General features: G+C 36.8%; 3 protein-coding genes across 4 annotated transcripts in view; 1 reads left to right on the top strand and 2 right to left on the bottom strand.

Annotated features, from left to right (window-relative positions):
- The window catches only part of LOC138692038 (zinc finger MYM-type protein 1-like), a 36841-nt gene extending 31859 nt beyond the window's left edge, over window positions 1–4982 (bottom strand). For both annotated transcript variants that reach the window (XM_069814867.1, XM_069814869.1), the window contains exons 1-3: window positions 4716–4982; window positions 4390–4527; window positions 1486–1568 (exon numbers count right to left, since the gene is read on the bottom strand). Coding sequence is in view for 1 of the 2 variants with exons in the window: in XM_069814869.1 (XP_069670970.1) it covers window positions 1486–1568; window positions 4390–4527; window positions 4716–4814 (320 nt within the window). In the remaining variant the exon portion in view is untranslated. The remainder of the gene's footprint in view (window positions 1–1485; window positions 1569–4389; window positions 4528–4715) is intronic.
- A 61-nt stretch (window positions 4983–5043) lies between these two features.
- On the top strand, window positions 5044–6544 carry LOC138692036 (dnaJ homolog subfamily C member 5 homolog). Its single transcript, XM_069814862.1, has one exon. It carries the CDS (start codon window positions 5434–5436, stop codon window positions 6070–6072), a length of 639 nt encoding a protein of 212 aa, XP_069670963.1. The 5' UTR covers window positions 5044–5433; the 3' UTR covers window positions 6073–6544.
- Window positions 6545–12459: 5915 nt separating this feature from the next.
- LOC138692037 (zinc finger protein 664-like) overlaps window positions 12460–21419 on the bottom strand; it is a 33953-nt gene continuing 24993 nt past the window's right edge. The window contains exon 6 of the mRNA XM_069814863.1: window positions 12460–14878. Coding sequence (XP_069670964.1) covers window positions 14251–14878 — 628 coding nt within the window. The 3' untranslated portion in view covers window positions 12460–14250. The remainder of the gene's footprint in view (window positions 14879–21419) is intronic.

The raw sequence follows: 21419 nt of genomic DNA, 5'->3' as shown, positions 1-21419 counted from the left end.
AATGGGGCAATGTGGTCAGCGCGACGGACATCGCAGACGAAGCGAACACAAGAATTATGAACACGTTGTAATTTTTGCGACTGGTTGACATTGAGGTCAGTCAGTAGAAAATCACAATAATCGAAGTGGGGCATTGCTAGTGTTTCCACTAGTATTTTCCTGAGTGATAGCGGAAGTAATTTTCGAATGCTGTTTAAGGAATGTAGTATGGAAAGCACAATTTTGGTAATATGGGTTACTTGGTTATTCGAGTTTAAGTGCGTATCAAAGTAAACTCCAAGGTTTTTAACACAGGAAGCAAAAGGGATTATTGTGTCGTTTAACTTGACTGGAAGAGCATGAGTAATATTGCATAATAGACGTTGATGTCCCACTAGGATTGCTTGTGATTTTCTTGCATTGAGAGTCAAACCAAACTTTCTGGCCCATGCAGATATAGATTCAAGGTCCTCGTTAAGACTGTGTATTGCGTCATTGAGTGAGTCAGGGGTTGTATGGATATAGATTTGTAAATCGTCTGCGTAGAAGTGATGCTTACAGTGCTGTAGAGTCGAGGGGATGTCATTTACGTAAATAATGAATAGTAGTTTCTTATGATTGTTAAAAATTAGGTACAAATACGAGAGATCCTGGGAAATATGGGAGGGTTGGCAACCTTATTTCTATATATGGTGACGCTTTAGAAGGTGTCAACTTAACATCGATAGACTAGTGAACGAAATCATCAGTAGAACAGCTGTCAGTAGAAACACTTTCCAGGTTCTAATATTGCAGATGAGTGATTATATTTTAAGGATTTATTTCATATTTAAAAAAAAATTATATTAATAAATAATAGTCCATGGTGCCACAGCCCTGTAAGGGCCCAGATCGACTAGCCGCCTACTGGCCTCACGCCCACATGCCGAAGCAGAGGTGAACGATCATCCAACCAGAATGGAGGTATCGTGCGGTTAGCACGATTATCCCCCAGCCATTATAGCTGGCTTTCGTATGCAGATTTTACTACCTACTCTATCTCCCCAAATGCATCACAATGGTGGGTGGGCACTGGTTCTATACACAGCCAGAAATTTCATGAGAAAATTTCTTCCCCCATGAGGACCCGAACCAGCGTGCACTCCGTTAACGCGAGTTCTAGGCAGGATGCCTCATACCACGATGCCACGTTGTGGACACAAAATTATATTAACAGTTTATAAATGTAGGCAGGAGCGTTCAGTGTGGATTGAAACATAAGTTCTTTAATGGACCTTGTTTTAGGCAGTATCATCGCTCCAGTGTTTCCCGCGTTGCATATATTTAGGGATTTTTACACAAAATTGGTGCAACCTATCCTATTTTAACCTAAATATCTGAGGTCTAAACATGAGCAAGCACCAAGAATGTCAAAAGTCGGCGCCTACAGTAAAAAAAGAGAAAGTTAAGCCATACAAAGATATGTATGCGTGAAATTAAGCCTTATGCGTATTTCTGTTCTCTTACCTGTCAGTTAAGACTCCTTCCCCCTCTACTGTTACTTCCGACTTCGTGTTTTCCTTTCCTGTCTCCAAGTAATATGATTCTTCCTTTAAACGAAACAAAGAAGCAGACAAAGAAAAAAAATGTACACCATTAACTGAGCAATCAGTCCATCAAGACCTTAAAAATAGAGAACTATGTTCACATTCTATTTAATTCGGGAGAAGCGGCATACACATTATAACACGAGAACTGAGCTACTGAATATATGTTATTAAGCTCAACTTATTGATTTTTGCTTGAGCATTTTGTCTCGTGATTTTATATTTATTTTATACATTACAAGATATATATATATATATATATATATTACTTACTTACAAATGGCTTTTCAGGAACCCGAATCTTCATTGCCGCCCTCACATAAGCCCGCCATTGGTCCCTATCCTGAGCAAGATTAATCCACTCTCTATTATCATATCCCACCTCCCTCAAATCCATTTTAATATTACCTTCCCATCTACGTCTCGGCCTCCCTAAAGGTCTTTTTCCCTCCGGTCTCCCAACTAACACTCTATATGCATTTCTGGATTCGTCCATACATGTTACATGCCCTGCCCATCTCAAACGTCTGGATTTAATGTTCTTAATTATGTCAGGTGAAGAATACAATGCGTGCAGTTGTGCGTCGTGTAACTTTCTCCATTCTCCTGTAACTTCATCCTGCTTAGCCCCAAATATTTTCCTAAGCACCTTATTCTCAAACACCCTTAACCTATGTTCCTCTCTCAGAGTGAGAGTCCAAGTTTCACAACCGGTAATATAACTGTTTTATAAATTCTAACTTTCTGATTTTTTGACAGCAGACTAGATGATAAAAGCTTCTCAACCGAATAATAACACGCATTTCCCATATTTATTCTGTGTTTAATTTCCTTCCGAGTGTCATTTATATTTGTTACTGTTGCTCCAAGATATTTGAATTTTTCCATGCCTTCGAAGGATAAATCTCCAATTTTTATATTTCCATTTCGTACAATATTCTGGTCACGAGATATAATCATATACTTTGTCTTTTCGGGATTTACTTCCAAACCGATCGCTTTACTTGCTTCCAGTAAAATTCCCGTGTTTTCCCTAATCGTTTGTGTATTTTCTCCTAACATATTCACGTCATCCGCATAGACAAGAAGCTGATGTAACCCGTTCAATTCCAAACCCTGCCTGTTATCCTGAACTTTCCTAATGGCATATTCTAAAGCGAAGTTAAAAAGTAAAGGTGATAGTGCATCTCCCTGCTTTAGCCCGCAAAGAATTGGAAAAGCATCAGATAGAAACTGACCTATACGGACTCTGCTGTATGTTTCACACACACACACACACACACACACACACGCGCGCGCACGCACGCACACACACAGATAGATATATATATATTCACACACACACACATTAAGGAAGAGACTAGTATAGTAAGTGCTTTGTATGGAGTGTGGTATTCTATGGGGTAGACACGGACATTACGACGAAGTGAAGAGAAGCGAATAGCAGCATTTGAAATGTGGATATGGAGAAGACTGGAACATGTGAAGTGGACAGACAGAATAAGAAACGAAGCTCTATTGGAAAGAGAGAGTGAAGAAAGAATGATGCTGAAACTGATCAGGAAGAGGGAAAGGAACTGGTTGGGTCACCGGCTGAGAAGAACCTACTGAAGGATGCACTGGAAGGACTGGTGAACGGGAGAAGAGTTCGGGATAGAAGAAGATATCAGATCATAGACGACATTAAGATGTATGGATCATATGAGGAAACGAAAAAGAAGGCAGAAAAGAGGAAAGATTGGAGAAAGCTGGATTTGCAGTGAAAGGCCTGCCCTTGGGCAGACCACTAAATGAATAAATTTATATATATATATATATATATATACAACTTTGGAACATTGTATTACATTTTGCACATTACATTATTTCTGTTTGAAAAGTTAATTACAGTATTTATTTTTCCTTCAATGCTATAATCCACATTGTAGCAACACAATGATTGAAATAAATCTCTAATACAAATGGGGAAAATATCAACATCTGTGACAGGTAAGTAATGCACAAATTTCGTCATCATTCCCAGATGGAAATATGAACATCAATTGACGAGGATTAGGTAGTCCCTAGATTGATTAGCAGTCAGGAATTTACACTATGTAATAATGCAACGCTGGTGTGAAGAATAGACAAAATTACTTCAAAAACTGCCTTCTTATAGTAAGAAACTATCTGCATTAACCCTACAGAAGGCGCATAGCGGGGAATGACCGCACATTACTTTATATCATTTTATATCTGCACAGTTACGAGCAGATGTGGAAGATACTTTCAACGATTATCTTCGCAAAACATCTGCCAGGACATGGCGCAGAATTCAGCTGGGCCATAAAAATTGAAGGTATTCATATAGACGTCTTGGATCTTTAAACTATCACATACATATTCATATCAATCAATCATACCCTACTTAGTGTCGTAATACATAGGGGGTACGCCCACTTTATGACCTCACTCTATAATTAATAATGAAGTACTTGTGGGCCATAGGAAATGTCGAAGATTCAGGCAAAAAACAATTTTATAATTGTCAAACCAAAATTCTGTCTATAGGTACAATGTTTTCCTCATATTCGAGAATCTTGCTTTTCTTTTCAAAGCATAGTTAATTATAACTGTTACTACTTAAAATGTAACTCTTAATGCAGTTTAACTCAGCCATTTGGAACACAAAAATATGCACAATTAGGCCTACTTTATGTTCATATCAAAAACCAAAATATCCTCCAGGTAGAATTGAACAGAGATGATAATAGGCTACATGGACAATCAGACAACAAGTTAAATGTGACAAGAACAACAACAAAAAATTTTTAACACCACTCACCTCGACTTCACACTTCATCACGAAAATATTAACTGGCAATGGAGTTTCCTCATATTTCATCCCTACTGTCTCATCATAACCGTGATCCAAACATTCTGTCTTTATCTCAGTCACTTGGAGATCTAATAAATTGCCTTCCTACAGAACAGAGGGACATCATAAATGAAAAATATATTACAGACAGTTTGACTTGAAAACTTTCGTTAATCAATTTCTAGGCCTACCTCTGCAATAGATCAGTGACAACGGCCTTCAAGATCACCTGATATCACGACAATGGATATGATTTCATCAAATTTATGAAGCAGAATGTCTATTCAGTTTACCTGTGATAGAGGCTTCTTCTCTTCTATATCAATTTTACAATTCTCCTCTTCCTCCATAGCTAAAGGATTGACTTCAGATTCCGTCTTGATCACATCCATCCCAACTAAAAGACGTAATTAAGAAACTGACATAAATTTACAGAATGTAAGCTGTTGAGAAATGTTTATTAGGAGTTGTTTTCATATTTTATTTTCGTTATTATTTCGAAACACATTGGAAAATAACTTTCTTCTCTACCAAAATATGCAGAATGTATGAAAAATGAATTTCTTACCATATAAAACAGTATCAAGAATGCCGTGAAGAGTCATCACATCAAGGGCCGTGAAACTTCAATAACACGATCACAAAGTCAAAAATTGATATTTACGATTTTAGTTTAATCTCAATGGGGTAAATACAATGTATGACCCTACAATTGGGATAGCCCTGTTTTATGGGCACAATGATATGTCTCCATTTTTTTTTATTTTCATTTGTTCCGATTTTTAATAATAAAGTAGAAACGCGCACGAAAGTGCGTAAGTTCGTTGGTTCCACTACGGTTCTTTATTATATTGGACGTTAAATATCGAGTCAGCTGAAGTTGAAGGGTGCTTCCAGAGGAAAGAGGAAAATCAAATGGATATCATGTAGCAAATTAAGTATTGCATTAAATTGTTGTGTTATAAGCAATTCCTTTTTTGTGATTGACGTACTTCTGTATCTTTATTCGCAATGGATAGACCAAAATTATCTACATCTGGAAATACGCTATACCAAATACTTGATCTTCCCAAAACTGCCAGTGCAGATGAAGTTAAAAAGACGTACCGAAAATTGGCCCTTAAATACCATCCTGACAAGAATCCCGACAACCCTGAGGCAGCTGAAAAGTTTAAAGAAGTAAATCGTGCCCACAGTATTCTGAGTGACCTCACGAAGCGTAATATCTACGACAACTATGGTTCCCTGGGTCTTTATATCTCAGAAGAGTTTGGAGAGGAGGATGTAAATGATTACTTCCTAGTTACATCAGGATGGTGCAAGGCTCTGATCGTGTTCTGTGGCATCATCACTTGCTGCTACTTTTGCTGCTGTTTCTGCAACTTCTGTTGTGGCAAGTGGAAGCCAGAGGAAACGGAAGATTACCGCACCTTGCATAGGAACCCTGTGTCAGGGACGGATGGAGGGGTGATAACTGTTACATCACAGCCTGCATCATCATCAGCATTTGCAATGCCGCCCCCTTCTGATAGTAACGTAACAGAAAATACATCCCTGAATCCACAAGACAAAGTTATATATACACCAGGAATGACAGAGAAAGCTTCCCCCTCGCAACCTACGTCCCAGCAGCCGAATGCCAAGTGGTAGGCGCCAGGATGAAGGCATCCAACGAAAAAAGACGTTCCTGGGCCGGACAGGTAAACTACATGTGGCTACGGCATTCCACTTTGTCTCTCATCACATGGCTGGTAATGTAGTGGAAACATAGGCCTACTTCATGAATGTGGACAGAAATGTGCATATGCTGCTAAAAGCTGCATTATTCTAAGTTCATATTTGGATTACATTAATGTTCAACTTAATACAACAGAATTACTCATTAGAGTGAGTTCACTTAAGAGGAGAAAGAATCTTGCTTTTTTTGACCTCGGAGAATACCAACTGTACAAAGGCTGAATACCTTATAAGATAACTCACTATATGTGTACTAAAAGCATGTTAAAAATAAGAGAAGCCAATTACTTATAGTGTCATTGGCCATCACATTCTCTTTGTATTCACAATTCCAGTATTAATACAATTTTACTTCATAATCAAGTGCGTTAACAGTTTGTTTTTGTATCAGTAGAAGTAATTATTCCCAGTCAACATACATACATTTCGTTGAGGTGAGGGGTTTGGACTTTTTCCATTGCTGGTTGTCACAATAAAAAATTAAGACACAACGTTTCGAAGGGTGGTTCTCCCTTCGTCTTCAGGTGGAAGGAAGGGGAGAAAGGAAAAAAACCTACTGTTGGGATCGTTACGTACAGCTATTCTGTATGACTGATCGATTGTTTAGGTGAGGGGTTTGAACTTCTTCCATTGCTGGTTGTCACAATCAAAAATTAAGACACAACGTTTCGAAGGGTGGTTCTCCCTTCGTCTTCAGGTGGAAGGAAGGGGAGAAAGGAAAAAACCTACTGTTAGGATCGTTACGTACAGCTATTCTGTATGACTGATCGATTGTTTAGGTGAGGGGTTTGGACTTTTTCTATTGTTGGTTGTCACAATCAAAAATTAAGACACAACGTTTCGAAGGGTGATTCTCCCTTCGTCTTCAGGTGGAAGGAAGGGGAGAAAGGAAAAAAACCTACTGTTGGGATCGTTACGTACAGCTATTCTGTATAACTGATCGATTGTTTAGGTGAGGGATTTGGACTTTTTCCATTGTTGGTTGTCACAATCAAAAATTAAGACAACGTTTCGAAGGGTGATTCTCCCTTCGTCTTCAGGTGGAAGGAAGGGGAGAAAGGGAAAAACCTACTGTTGGGATGGTTACGTAAAGCTATTCTGTATGACTGATCCATTGTTTAGGTGAAGGGTTTGGACTTTTTCTATTGTTGGTTGTCACAATCAAAAATTAAGACACAACGTTTCGAAGGGTGGTTCTCCCTTCGTCTTCAGGTGGAAGGAAGGAGAGAAAGGAAAAAAACCTACTGTTGGGATCGTTATGTAAAGCTATTCTGTATGACTGATCGATTGTTTAGGTGAGGGGTTTGGACTTTTTCCATTGTTGGTTATCATAATCAAAAATTAAGACAAACGTTTCGAAGGGTGGTTCTCCCTTCGTCTTCAGGTGGAAGGAAGGAGAGAAAGGAAAAAAACCTACTGTTGGGATCGTTACGTACAGCTATTCTGTATGACTGATCGATTGTTTAGGTGAGGGGTTTGGACTTTTTCCATTGTTGGTTGTCACAATCAAAAATTAAGACACAACGTTTCGAAGGGTGGTTCTCCCTTCGTCTTCAGGTGGAAGGAAGGAGAGAAAGGAAAAAAACCTACTGTTGGGATCGTTATGTAAAGCTATTCTGTATGACTGATCGATTGTTTAGGTGAGGGGTTTGGACTTTTTCCATTGTTGGTTGTCATAATCAAAAATTAAGACACAACGTTTCGAAGGGTGGTTCTCCCTTCGTCTTCAGGTGGAAGGAAGGAGAGAAAGGAAAAAAACCTACTGTTGGGATCGTTATGTAAAGCTATTCTGTATGACTGATCGATTGTTTAGGTGAGGGGTTTGGACTTTTTCCATTGTTGGTTATCATAATCAAAAATTAAGACAAACGTTTCGAAGGGTGGTTCTCCCTTCGTCTTCAGGTGGAAGGAAGGAGAGAAAGGAAAAAAACCTACTGTTGGGATCGTTATGTAAAGCTATTCTGTATGACTGATCGATTGTTTAGGTGAGGGGTTTGGACTTTTTCCATTGTTGGTTGTCATAATCAAAAATTAAGACACAACGTTTCGAAGGGTGGTTCTCCCTTCGTCTTCAGGTGGAAGGAAGGAGAGAAAGGAAAAAAACCTACTGTTGGGATCGTTATGTAAAGCTATTCTGTATGACTCATCGATTGTTTAGGTGAGGGGTTTGGACTTCTTCCATTGTTGGTTGTCACAATCAAAAATTAAGACACAACGTTTCGAAGGGTGGTTCTCCCTTCGCCTTCAGGTGGAAGGAAGGGGAGAAAGGAAAAAACCTACTGTTGGGATCGTTACGTACAGCTATTCTGTATGACTGATCGATTGTTTAGGTGAAGGGTTTGGACTTTTTCCATTGTTGGTTGTCACAATCAAAAATTAAGACACAACGTTTCGAAGGGTGATTCTCCCTTCGTCTTCAGGTGGAAGGAAGGGGAGAAAGGGAAAAACCTACTGTTGGGATCGTTACGTACACCTATTCTGTATGACAATCTATCAGATGTTAAATGTTATGTTTTATTTAACGACACTCGCAACTGCAGAGGTTATATCAGCGTCGCCGGATGTGCCGGAATTTTGTCCCACAGGAGTTCTTTTACATGCCAGTAAATCTACTGACATGAGCCTGTCGCATTTAAGCACACTTAAATGCCATCGACCTGGCCCGGGATCGAACCCACAACCTTGGGCATAGAAGGCCAGTGCTATACCAACTCGCCATCTAGGTCGACATCGATCAGATAATTTGAGGATTTTCTTAATGTAATTATTTTCATTTCTCAAGAAGTAAATTCTCTAATTACATAATTTACTTAACGTACCTCTTTTTCTGCCCAATTTTTAATGACAACTCGTAAAAGACATTAGGTAGCAGGCCAATACTGTAGGCCTATCTATCTTGAAAAATAAATCATTTTATGAAGCTGCACTTAAATATCTAACTTTTCCACAATTTGTTGGCTGTTTGTAGAAGAGCCAGGATATTCGTCAATAGTTGAAAATTCTTTTAAATTATTGAAAGATAATTCTTTCGTTCCATAATTATGAGTTCATTACACTAGTCAACAAACTTTTAACTTTTTATCAATAACCTCGATCACAATACATGATTAACCCTCCTGCTACCAAGAGGGGTACCGCGATTCCCCACTGACGATTTTTTAAATATAATTTTGATTTTTCTCCATATTTCTTTTTGAAATTCCATGTATTTGTCCGTTATATGTCTACTAACAAATTTAATTATCAATAACATAAATAATTACTCTAATTTAAGATGTAATTAACATTATTTATGTGGGGTGTTTTAATTATCACCTTTCGTACTCTGTCTTATGACAATTCCAGGATATCAAATTCTATCTGTGGATTAATTTTCTTCAGCTCAATGTTTGCCTCCAAATTATTTTATTTTGTGTTATTAGTAAGAATTTTTATATTGTTATTTATATTATCATGACCGTTTATTCGCAATTTTTTTTTATTTCTCTATGTTTGGGATTTCTGGACGTGATCTTGTTAGAAATAATTATTAGTTTATCCTTTTTTCCAGATGCTCGTTGTAGTATTGGTGCTCAAATACAGTATTCGAATTTCAACAAATTACTAAAATTAGATTAGTTATTTCTTTGGCTATTTAACCACGCTTTATCAACTACTAGGTTATTTAGCGTCGATGGGATTGGTAATAGCGAAATGGTACTGGTATTTGGCGAGACGAAACTAAGGTTTCGCCATAGATTACCTGACATTTCTTTTACGGTTGGGCAAAACCTTGGAAAAACTGAACCAGGTAATCAGTTTAAACGGGAATCGAACTAACGCTGGAGCGCAACTCTGCCGACAGAGCCGACTCAACTGCGCTGGTGGCGATTTATTATTTTCATATTTTTATTTATTTATTTTTAGAAATTAATTTTTATTTTATTATAAACAAATGTTATTGAGTCGCTCATGGTTGTATGTCTGGTATACTAATATTTAATTGTCAATAACTAACTGAAATGATCTCTAATTTATATTATGGTAATGTGCAGTGCTGTAGTTGGAAAAAAAATTTAAGGGTATATGTACTTGAACGACCACAAATATTATCAGAAAATGCAGACTCTAAATTTCTGAAATTTTATAAGGAAATGAACTCACAACTGGACAAAAATTACAAGGTACCACAACAAGACTTATTAGAACTTAAATATCTGATGAAGGTATAAAATAGTAACTGATAATATTTTTTTAGAATTCACTTTTTTTACTTTAAGTTAAATTTTCCAAAATTTTAAAATTTTCACACATATTATTTCATAACTGCACAACCATTAGACATAGCATTATAAAATTTTGTACACTGATTTAACATGCATTTGTGTAAAAGGAAGACTACAATAATGCTCATTTTTTTGAAAATATAAAAGTTAGGTCACAAAATATTATGTAAATTTTAATATATTATACAGGGTGTTTAAAAAATAGAGGACATAATTTCAGGTATGTATTCCTCACATGTAGACAATACAAAAAGTTCATTACAACATGTCTCCGAAAATCCTTGCTTTCCGAGTTATGGCCCTCAAAACAGTGATATTCACCGGAACGTTTTTCTTCCCGCAGATAGGTGCCGTGACAGAAGATATTAACAGAGGACACTCTAACAGTTGATTCCGAGGCGAAGAGTACACTGAGTGTTGTGTTTGGCGTTGTACTTGCGACATGTACTGAAATCAGGAGCTGGCAGAAGTGCACTTCATGTACGGTAAGGCGGACGGCTCGTCGTTTGTACCAGGAGAGGTGCCCTAATCGATGGATATTTAGAGGTGGCTCAATTGCTTGGCCTCCACGCTCACCTGATTTCAACCTTATTGATTTCTACTTGTGGGGCCATTTAAAATCAATATTGTATTCGTCTCCGGTGCCTGACATGGAATCCCTTTGGAATCTAATTGTGGCAGGTTGTGAGGAAATACGCAATATTCCTGGAATTTGGGATCGTGTCCGCAGGGCCATGAGACATCGATGTGAGGCCTGTATTCAATCAGGAGGTGGACATTTTAGCAGGAGGTGGACATTTTGAACATCTGTTGTAAAGACAACTACCTGCGGGAAGAAAAACGTTCCGGTGAATATTACTGTTTTGAAGGCCATAACTAGGAAACCAAGCATTTCCGGACACCTGTTGTACTTAACTTTTCATACTGTCTACATATGGGGAATACATACCTGAAATTATGCCCTGTATTTTTGAAACACTCCGTATATAGGACAAATAAAAAATTAACTGTATTAAAATAAACAACTCTAGTCTGAGAGTAGTCTACTTTTCAGAAATAAGTGTTTATTATATGCAGGAGAAATATTAAAGACGTCAGAGAGACCATAACAATGTTGTGCTTACCAAATGATGTAACTGCAGAATTTTTTTTTTTTTTTTCATACTTTGACAAAACTGGTTTGAAAAATATTATTAGTAACCTTTTCATACTTTTATCAGATATTAAGCTCCAATAAGTCTTGTTGTGGTATCTTGTAATTTGTATCCAATTTTGAGTTCATTTCCTTATAAAATTTTAGAAATTTAGACACTACATTTTCTAATAATAGTTGTGGTCGTTCATGTACATATACCGTTAAGGGGTACTACAGAAATCTCCGTTGTTAGAATAGACTCTATACGGTCTCGTACTGAAGGCCTCTACGTACTTTCTCTTTTCTTCAAGATGAAAATGTTCATTCAAGTTTGAGATACATATATCACTACAGGTTACGTAGATTGGCACTCTTACTCATATTTACAAGTCAAATCTTTCAACAATCTCTTTACTCATCCGTCTTCCATTTCGTATTACTCATCTTAGATTTTCAAATAGGATGTTTGTATGGGACAGATAAACCTCTGCCTGAAGTTTTCCTCCAGAGTTTTGTAAAGTTGATCAGGGTTTATTTCAACTATCTTTGTCCTGCTATATAGCTCACTGTCTTTGAAAACTTCTAGTTTTAAAGCAGAGAATTCCTCCTCAACATAAAATCCTGGCGAATATACCATAGATTCAAAAACCTTAACAGTACAGTACGGTTTTATATCTCTGGAATTGTTGGAGGCTTCACTCTTGAGGCGCCATGCCATCAGGTTAGTAAGACTCGGTAAAACACTCTTCAAGGGACTGCATAAAAATAGCGTACTAAACAGGACCATGTATTAGCGAGAGTGGGTCATTTTTGGATTTTTTAAATTTTAACATAAAGGTATGAATCAGCATAAACATATGTTCAAGAAATTTAAGAATTAAGTACTGTAATTCTACAGGATAAAAGATTATTTTATTTTCTTTCCTTTCAGAAAATGTCAGAAAAAATACACTGTCTTATCAATTAAAGTTATCCTTTATCAAAAAAGGCAAAAATTGTTTCTGTCTTCCACTTGATCCAGTACTATGAATAAATTTCATTATCCACACGATTTAAATCGGAAGTGACATCAGTAGTTTGATTATTAAAAACATTAACGAATCTACGAATAACATACTGAGGCAAAGGCTTCGTTACGAGAAGGATTTGGAATGTCTACAGCTGTCGCTAATATGTCTTCCCTCTGATGTGTTGCCGTAAATGGTACTTGAGACTTGCCTTTTGCAAGTGCATTTCCCACAAAAGTCACATTTGAATGGTTTTTCGCCAGTATGTAAACGCGACTGGTTTGTTAGGCACGTAACACAGTTGAAGAGTTTTCGCTAGCAAGAAATGTGTTGCGAGAAAGAGGCGAAGAGCCTTCCTCCACACACTTGGCGAGTTCTCGCTATCACAGATCACACCTCGCTATGATCATCTATGCACTGCCTTCATGCAGAAAGCATTTTTCTGATTATAGTAATGACTCGTTGGGGGAAATATTATAGGTTATGTATTTACGTATATTGTCGTACTTAAATATATAACCTGTAAATATATTGTCGTACTTTACAAATTACGTACGAACGCTATGTTGAATCTGAGTATTCAGATGATGAGGAAATGGAGTTACATGAACATAGGGCCTATTTCGTTAATGAAAAGAAAAAGTAAGCCTAAATTTAAAGCCAGAAATATCTGAAAATCACATTGTATCTTACGAAAATAAGGGCGAGTTCTGGACACAGGTTTCGATTTGAATGATGATACGTTTAGGCGTTCTTTCAAATTCAATGGACCTCAGTTTTTTGCTATTCATTATATGATAGAGGATTCTTTGCTATGTTCTGATTAAAATTATGTAAACTGTTAAGACATATAGATACATTGTTTCAAATGCTTAATCAGTACTATTAAATCTCATCAAAATAAAATATAGCCCTATTTATTTTCAGATAATCTGATATTTATCTCCAGATTTCGTCTTTAAGTTTCGTGTTTTTATAGTTTTCATCCCGTTTAGGTAGCATATAAATAGGCCTACGGGTGACATCGTACAAGTTCGATAAGTTTCTGACTGCAATTATCAGCCATCTTTCCTCATTTTCAAATAAAAACAATACAATTCATCACCACCTGTGATATCTTTTTCTACATTCAATCGTCATAATGGGGTATAAATGTCAAACATCTTTGATATTTGTGTCAAGAAAATTCGCAGAGCTAACAATTCCAGCGAGAAACTCGCGCGAGGGTTTTTGCCTCGAACGAGAATCTCTTCCAGTGTGTCGACGTCCATTTGAATCCATGTTATCAATTTTGTAATTTTCTCGCAACAAATTTCTCGCTGGCGAAAACTCTGCAAATGTGTTACGGGCCTTAGATCTCTTGATCGAAAATAGCATTTTCCACAGGCATTGCATTTGAATGGCTTCTCGCCCGTATGGTGACGCTTATGAATTTTTAGATGTACAGATTCTGAGGAACACTTTCCAGATTCATTACATCTGTATGATTTTTCGCCGGTAATAAACTTTCATATACCAAATCCCACAAACATCACATTTGAATGGCTTCCCACCTGTGTGCGAATGGATTTTCAGATATTTCGATAGCGTAAAGACTTTCCAAAGTATTGCATTTGAATGGTTTCTCCCCTGTGTGTATTCGAAACTTTAAACTTCGAGATTGTGCGATACATTTTCCACAAATTCACTGCCATTCTTCCGTATGTTGTCGTGCATGGACAACAAGGCTAGCTTTCTTAGCATAACGTTTTTCGCAAATATCGCACTGAAACAACTTCACGCCTTTATGGTAACGTTCATGCCTTTGTAGAGTCTGCATTAATGAAAAACATTTGCCACAAATATCGCATTTGAATGACATCTCGCCTGTATGCACTAGCATATGGTTTTTAAGAATACTCTTGGTTGAGAAACATTTCTTACATTCATCACACATATATGGTTTTTCGCCTGTGTGACTACGTAGATGGATTGTGACTTTCGCCATAGATGGGAAACATTTTCCACACACATCACATTTAAAAGATTTGGCGCATGAATGCTTACGCAAATGTTTTGCGAGAGACTTCGGAGTAGTTAAAACCCGGCCACAAAGATTGCACTTCAATGAAATGTCGCCACTATCACTGCAAACTGAATCATCAGCTTTATGACTGTGAACTCCAACCTTCGTTTCGTCTCCTCTTGAATACAAATCTCCGCAACTATGGTCGGCAAGAGAACTTTCGCAGTACTCTATGGGATACACACGATTCTTGACACTTTCTTCTAAGATCATGTGCTTTGCATGTGATTCACTGTCGTACTGCATGCTGTAATGAAAAGGTGGCATTAAATTAACAATAATCGATGTGACCAAGTCATAATTAAGGAAATAGGAGTAATACTAGAATAGTACATTATGCAACGAGCCTATAATGGTAGTAATTAAGACGCAAGTATGTTTGTTTGTGAAACGAGCGCAAGCGAGTTTCATAATTTTGATACGAGCGTCTTACTTACCATTATAGGCAAGTTTCATACGACTTTTTATGCTCGACCATATTTCTAACTTGAAATTATTCAGAAGTATCATTTTATTTGTATCTGACTCAAGATCGGAAGTGACCTTGTGCATAGCTCGTGTGAGATGTGCGCAGACGCGAAAGTATTGATTTTTTCCGAGGAACAATAATGACATTGACCTTGATGTAATGCAGAGAATGTATAACCTGGAAATTGATTTAGAATTGAAAAACGAGATGACAAATTGAATTTATTTGAATATTATTTACAATTAACGCTAATTATTATAGTAACACAACATAACCTTCTGCAACAGTATTGGTTTCCAGCCTCCGTGACGTTTCCCTCGTCATCTTTCGATTGCATATCCGAGAATAATCGAGAACCTGAACTTTAATGTATAGGTGTACTTCAATGACATGCATTAAAGTACTGCTACCAGGTGTATAATTACTACATTTCGGCATGGTCGAGCATAAAAAACTTTAACTCTTAATTCACATATTACGTCAGTTGTTAATTCTACTTATAAAGCATTTGGATTTCTTACGAGAAATTCAAGACTGTTTACTAATCTTGCAGTACTGATTCTACTATACAACACTTAAGTCAGAAGTAAATTAGAATTAGCCTCAATCACGTGTGATCCAATGTATAGAGATCAACATGTAGTTGAAAATATTCACAATACATTTTTAAGATATCGTATATGTATTTTAAATCGTTTAAAAATTGCTGCCCTATTCGGACACCAATATTGCAGCTAAGATCAATGTCTAATATGAAATCCCTCCAATATAGGAGATCAGAATGCACTATTTTATTTCTCAGAGCAATACTCAGAAACAAAATCGATTCTTCACATACACTGAAATTAAAATCTTTCCGTACTCCATTAAGCCATGTCAAAAGTACTTTTCTATATTCCTAGATCAAAGACAGGCATGAAAATTCACCCCTGATAAGAATGTTGTCCCTTTATAATAAGTTAAATAATCCCAACGACATTGATTTACTTTCAGGAACAGATGATATATTTGAGAAACACATTTATGCTAATTTGGTTATTTAAGAAACTACTTCTCCCACCCCTCTCTTTCTCATTATATTCAGTATATTCAATGTATACGGTATGTTATAATACTCTGTTGAAAGATTTTTTTTTTTACATTATTAACTATTTTCTTTTTTCTTGTAAAATAGTAGTACATTATGCAACGAGCCTATAATGGTAGTAATTAAGACGCAAGTAGGCTTGTTTATGAAACCAGCGCAAGCGAGTTTTATAATTTTCATACGAGCGTCTTAATTACCATTATAGGCAAGCTTCATACGACTTTTTATGCTCGACCATATTTCTAACTTGAAATTATTCAATATTAGTCTTCTTATGGTTATGTGCGAACTGACCTGAATTGTGAGATGTGCGCAGACGCGAAAGTATTGATTTTTTCCGAGGCCGAATGTCATTGACCTTGATAGAGGATAAGATGAACATTAGTCTGATATAACCTGGAAATTGATTTAGAATTGAAAAACGAGATGACAAATTGAATTTATTTGAATATTATTTACAATTAACGCTAATTATTTTAGTAACAGAACATAACCTTCTGCGACAGTATTGGATTTCCAGCCTCCGTGACTTTTCGCTAATTTTCTTTCGATTGCATATCCGAGAATAATCGATACTTGCGGTTTTATAACGGTACAAAGGTGACTTGTCATTGGCTGAACACCTGAACTTTAATGAATAGGTGTAATTTAATGAGGTGCATTAAAGGGCTGCTACCAGGTGTATAATTACTACATTTCGGCATGGTCGAGCATAAAAATATAAAAAATCACGACCAATATTAAAACGAAATTGTTCCAGAAATCACAATCGAACTATTCATTGCATTGTTACAAGGAATTTGAATAGGGTTTAATATATCCGGCATTTCTCATCAACTTATGGAATTCATCATTAGGCGTCTGGATACATACAATGGTTTATCGGGTCCTTTGTTTATGTATTTACTTAACCAATATACTACGGAAAAGATCTTAATATTGGGGCAGTATAATGAAAGTAGGTGTTCACTTCCCAGAAGAAATTGTTTGGTGGGTTGGGATTTCTATTACGTAAACACCAAATAGTGTTGTAATTTACCGCTAGAGTGCATTATTTCGTTGTAGTGTTCTGAACTGAACCTGGAAATAAAATTTAACTTGAATAAACTATGAACAACATACCTGGTTCATTTATCATTTTCTCAATCTCAACCGATATGTTCTTTCAGCATATTATATTGCTATAATTTCATAAATTCTAAAGCTCTTAATACTGTTGGTCTATCAAAATTAACTTCGCATCATCTATTTAATTTATGCTTTCATATTAACGCGATTGGAGGCCTTGCAATCGATATAATTTTCATGGCATTCTTTATTTCTATCTTGGCCCATATGGAATTCGGTTTAGAATTCTCTGCCCAGAATTCTGGAAGGAATCCGGTTATGCGAACTGGGGCAATACAGCCAAGTGGGTGATCCTCGACTTCAAATATTGGAAAGAATAAATATCCGAACGCGCCAAACTAATCCGTTCTGGTTAGTATCTATCTTTATAGAGGACACTGACGTCTCCAAAACCGTACTCGCTGGTAAGCCCCTGAACGGAACTGAAGCCAGTACGTAATGAGCGCGCTCCACCTCACCCATCTGTATTGTACTCAATGTTTATGCGCAAACGAAGAGCAGTGGCGGACTGCCATTATCACCGTTTCACAATGTCTTCTAATCATGGACGTAGTACATTCAAGGATGAAAGGGAAGAGAAATATTTTGTGTTAGTGGGGACAATGTGAAATGGTGAATTTGTTCGAAAATTCTTAAGGGTGTGTTAAAATTCAACTTGCGACGACACTACTCGACTCTTCACAAAGAATATCATACAATTACAGGCATGTTGGACATGGGAAAATAATTTATTTTGGGGCTATCTGTATAACTGTTGGTTATACATAATCATCAGTATATTACAATACGTTTACACTCAGTTCCGCATGACAAACATATAGTTTTTGTTTTATTTTAGGTAAAATGCTTAGGCCTACAAATATTTTGATAAATATAAAACAAGAAAATACAAACACAAATCATACACGTGTTCTCAGTCTTAAACAAAAAAAGTTTCCGCTAAACTGGAGAATTCCCACAGTATCTTTGAACCGTGCCGTTACGTTTAGCACCAAATTTAAGTAAATACACAATCTTGCCAACATAAGAACACTACGTTGGTGTGTAGCGTCGTTGGAGGGAGAAATTTGTTTCTTTTCTCTCTCTATCTCCTTCGTTCTGAACATTACTGAGAGATAGCACCACTGTTAGCTACAAGATATATTTGCGCAAATATATTGAAGTAGATTACGTGACCTATTACGTGACTTAGATGAGAGTCTCGAGACAAAACAGTTTTGCTATATTTCTTTTTTTATTAAATGTTAAGCACAGGAACGCCATTTCGTAATTTTATTTAAGAAACAAGCCAAACAAATTATCTTTGCATCAAAAACGGATGCTCCCTGGACCAAATTATCGTATTTTATATTGTTTGAATGCAACAGAAGCCAGAAGTCTTGCACTTGACTAATGCAGTGAATTATTTAAGAATATAGTCGCGAATTTGACTACCACCATTTCGATTGTGTTTTGTTTGGCACGGCTCGGTACGGCCCGGTGACTAGTGGCCAGCGAGTAACGTCGACTATCGACATTGCTCTGCGTGGGTATTATCCAGTTGTTCCAAAGTTTCTTGCTAGCTATGTTCTAGCTTGGAATATTGGAAAATCAATGAAGCCCTTTACAGAAGTATCATTTATAAAATCGTGCATACAGAACACTACTAAAATACTGTGTCCAGAACAAAGTCAAAGTTTAAGAAAATTGAATTCTTTCTGATTACAGTTCAGAGAAGGAATTTCAAGACTGTAAATGTAATTGAATCTGAAGTCGAAACCATAATTAACCAGTTTGTAGCTTACTCACTTGAATTGGACGAAAGCACAGATAGAAATGACAAAGCTCACCTAGGCAATTTCATCCGAGGAGTTAATGAACATTTTACTGTGTCTGAATGTCTTCTAGATGTAATTACAAAATACAACTGGAGAAGATCTTTTCCAGGCACTGAAAGGCACCATAGAACAGAAGAAGTTGAATTTGCAATGGCTTGCGTCAATAGCAACAGACGGGGCTCCAGCTTCATAGTATGTCAAAATAATATACAAACGCATGATATTTCTTATTCTTTCGATGTTATTATTTGTAAACATAAGCAGACCGTTGCCGCGATCCCCCACTGACCGCTCCCAACTGTTGAGGTACGAATCTCTTCCCCTTCTCTAGTCTTACAGCACACTGTGTTCGGCGGGCAGCATCGAGAGCACGAATGACAATACGCTTTTTGGAGACCTCTGATGTATTGTATATCAACGACGTCATCAAGAGTGTATGTGATTTTATATTAAACAAAGGCATAGAACATGATTCTGCATGCCACCAAAGCAACTTCCATGGCCGTGTGCACCATTCTCTATCATCTAGCCCGTTTATCAGCTATCACGGAAACATGGTCAATTCTTGACAATGATCAAGTTACAGATGCGGTGCACCGACATTTTCCCTCGATCAACACAGTACCGTCAGCTTGAGAAGAATCATCTGAGCGCTAGGTTACCGCGTATAAAACAACGAACGAACGCACTCTGTCAATTATCGCTTCGTTTTTGTTTGTCAGACTGTTTCAAACATCCTCGCAGTTTTCAAATACCAAGTGTCAACAATAATCATGCAAGAAAAAAAGAAAAGAGCACCGAACTTCTCACAGTTCGAAGTGGGAATTCCTTTAGAACTCGTCTGCAATTATGCATCCATATTACAGAATAAAAGTACTGACGGAAGTTCTCTAAGAGAAAAGCGGGCTACCTGGTTGGATTTAACCTCACAATTCACATGAGTTATACGTGTTTACATAATTCCACTTAATTTGTAACGTAATTTATACAGTGGTTATTTCATATTATTGATAATAATTGAGAAAATTTCAGTATACGGATACCTCGCTGACAATTAGCTTGAAATAGGCTACTAAAAAGAGCAGATTTATGTTTGTCGAATGCTCATCATCTTGCTTACGAAAAGACACATTTCAGTGCCAATAATTTATTTGGGAAAATTTCAGTATACGGATACCTCACTGACAATTATCTTGAAATAGGCCACTAAAAAGAGCAGATTTGTATGTGTTTGTCAAATGCTCACCATCTTGCTTACGAAAAGACACATTTCAGTGCCAATAATTTATTTGGGAAAATTTCAGTATACGAATACCTCGCTAACAATTATTTTAAAATTTAAAAAAAGCAATTCGTCTGTGTATGTCGAATACGCATCATCATGCATACGGAAAGGAATTTTTTAGTGCCAATTTATTTTGTGTGCACAAGGTTGGAATTTTGGAATAAGAGGGAAAGGAAAGTATCCTTGTTCTGAAATTTATCCATTTATTTTGTGTTCATAAGGTTGGAATTTTGGAGTAAAAGGGAAAAGAAGGTATCCGTGTAATTTCTCTTAATTCAAGCGTAAATAGTCTAATTGTCCAAAACGTCATGTAGGTCCTAATAGTTTCAAACAGCAAATCTATAGCTAATAAGTGATAATCTCGCATTCTACAAAATGGTCATTTAGTTTTGCTATAATATTACCGGCATAGAATAACTACTTTATTATTATGTTAACAAAATTGGACAATTAGGCCTAAATAATATTTTGTCCTCAAGTAAAGTCCCGATCTTCCAAAGCAGAAACATATATAAAACATTTGTCTATTTTGAGAAAAAAGAACATTTTTATTATTCATCTACAAACTTACTCTTTCTACAATAACACCAATTCTGTTATTTCCACAGTGATTTGCGTGTTCAAGATACATCATTTCATCTTCATTTCCATCAAGCACGTCAAATCGTGCCGCCATTTTGGTTTTCTCGACTTGACCATGTTCAATTCAAGACAATCGGTCCCACACCCATGATCAAATTTGATCATCATCAACTCGCTTGTTTAACTTAGATCGACATTGATACTCCGCAAATTGGCGTTGAAGATGGTCAAGTGCCGACTTAACCATGGTCAAATTTTAATCGAGAATGGTGCACACGGGCACCAGACTGGAATCGAACATCATGTCATAACTGCATTCCATGTCTCTCGGGTTTTCTCCATCGCAATAAAAATGTGTGCATGTAGTAAAGAGAAAAGAACATAGGCGCCAACTACGGGCATGCACTGGAAAGAAAGTCG

This window comes from Periplaneta americana, chromosome 16, assembly GCF_040183065.1.
Source record: "Periplaneta americana isolate PAMFEO1 chromosome 16, P.americana_PAMFEO1_priV1, whole genome shotgun sequence".
Lineage (NCBI taxonomy): Eukaryota > Metazoa > Arthropoda > Insecta > Blattodea > Blattidae > Periplaneta > Periplaneta americana.
The sequence above is the reverse complement of the archived record's forward strand: the minus strand, read 5'-3'. Positions and strand labels throughout refer to the sequence as shown.

What these genes read in the sequence shown, in the direction of transcription:
- LOC138692036 (XM_069814862.1), top strand. Translation starts at nt 5,434, where the DNA reads ATGGATAGACCAAAATTATCTACATCTGGAAATACGCTATACCAAATA.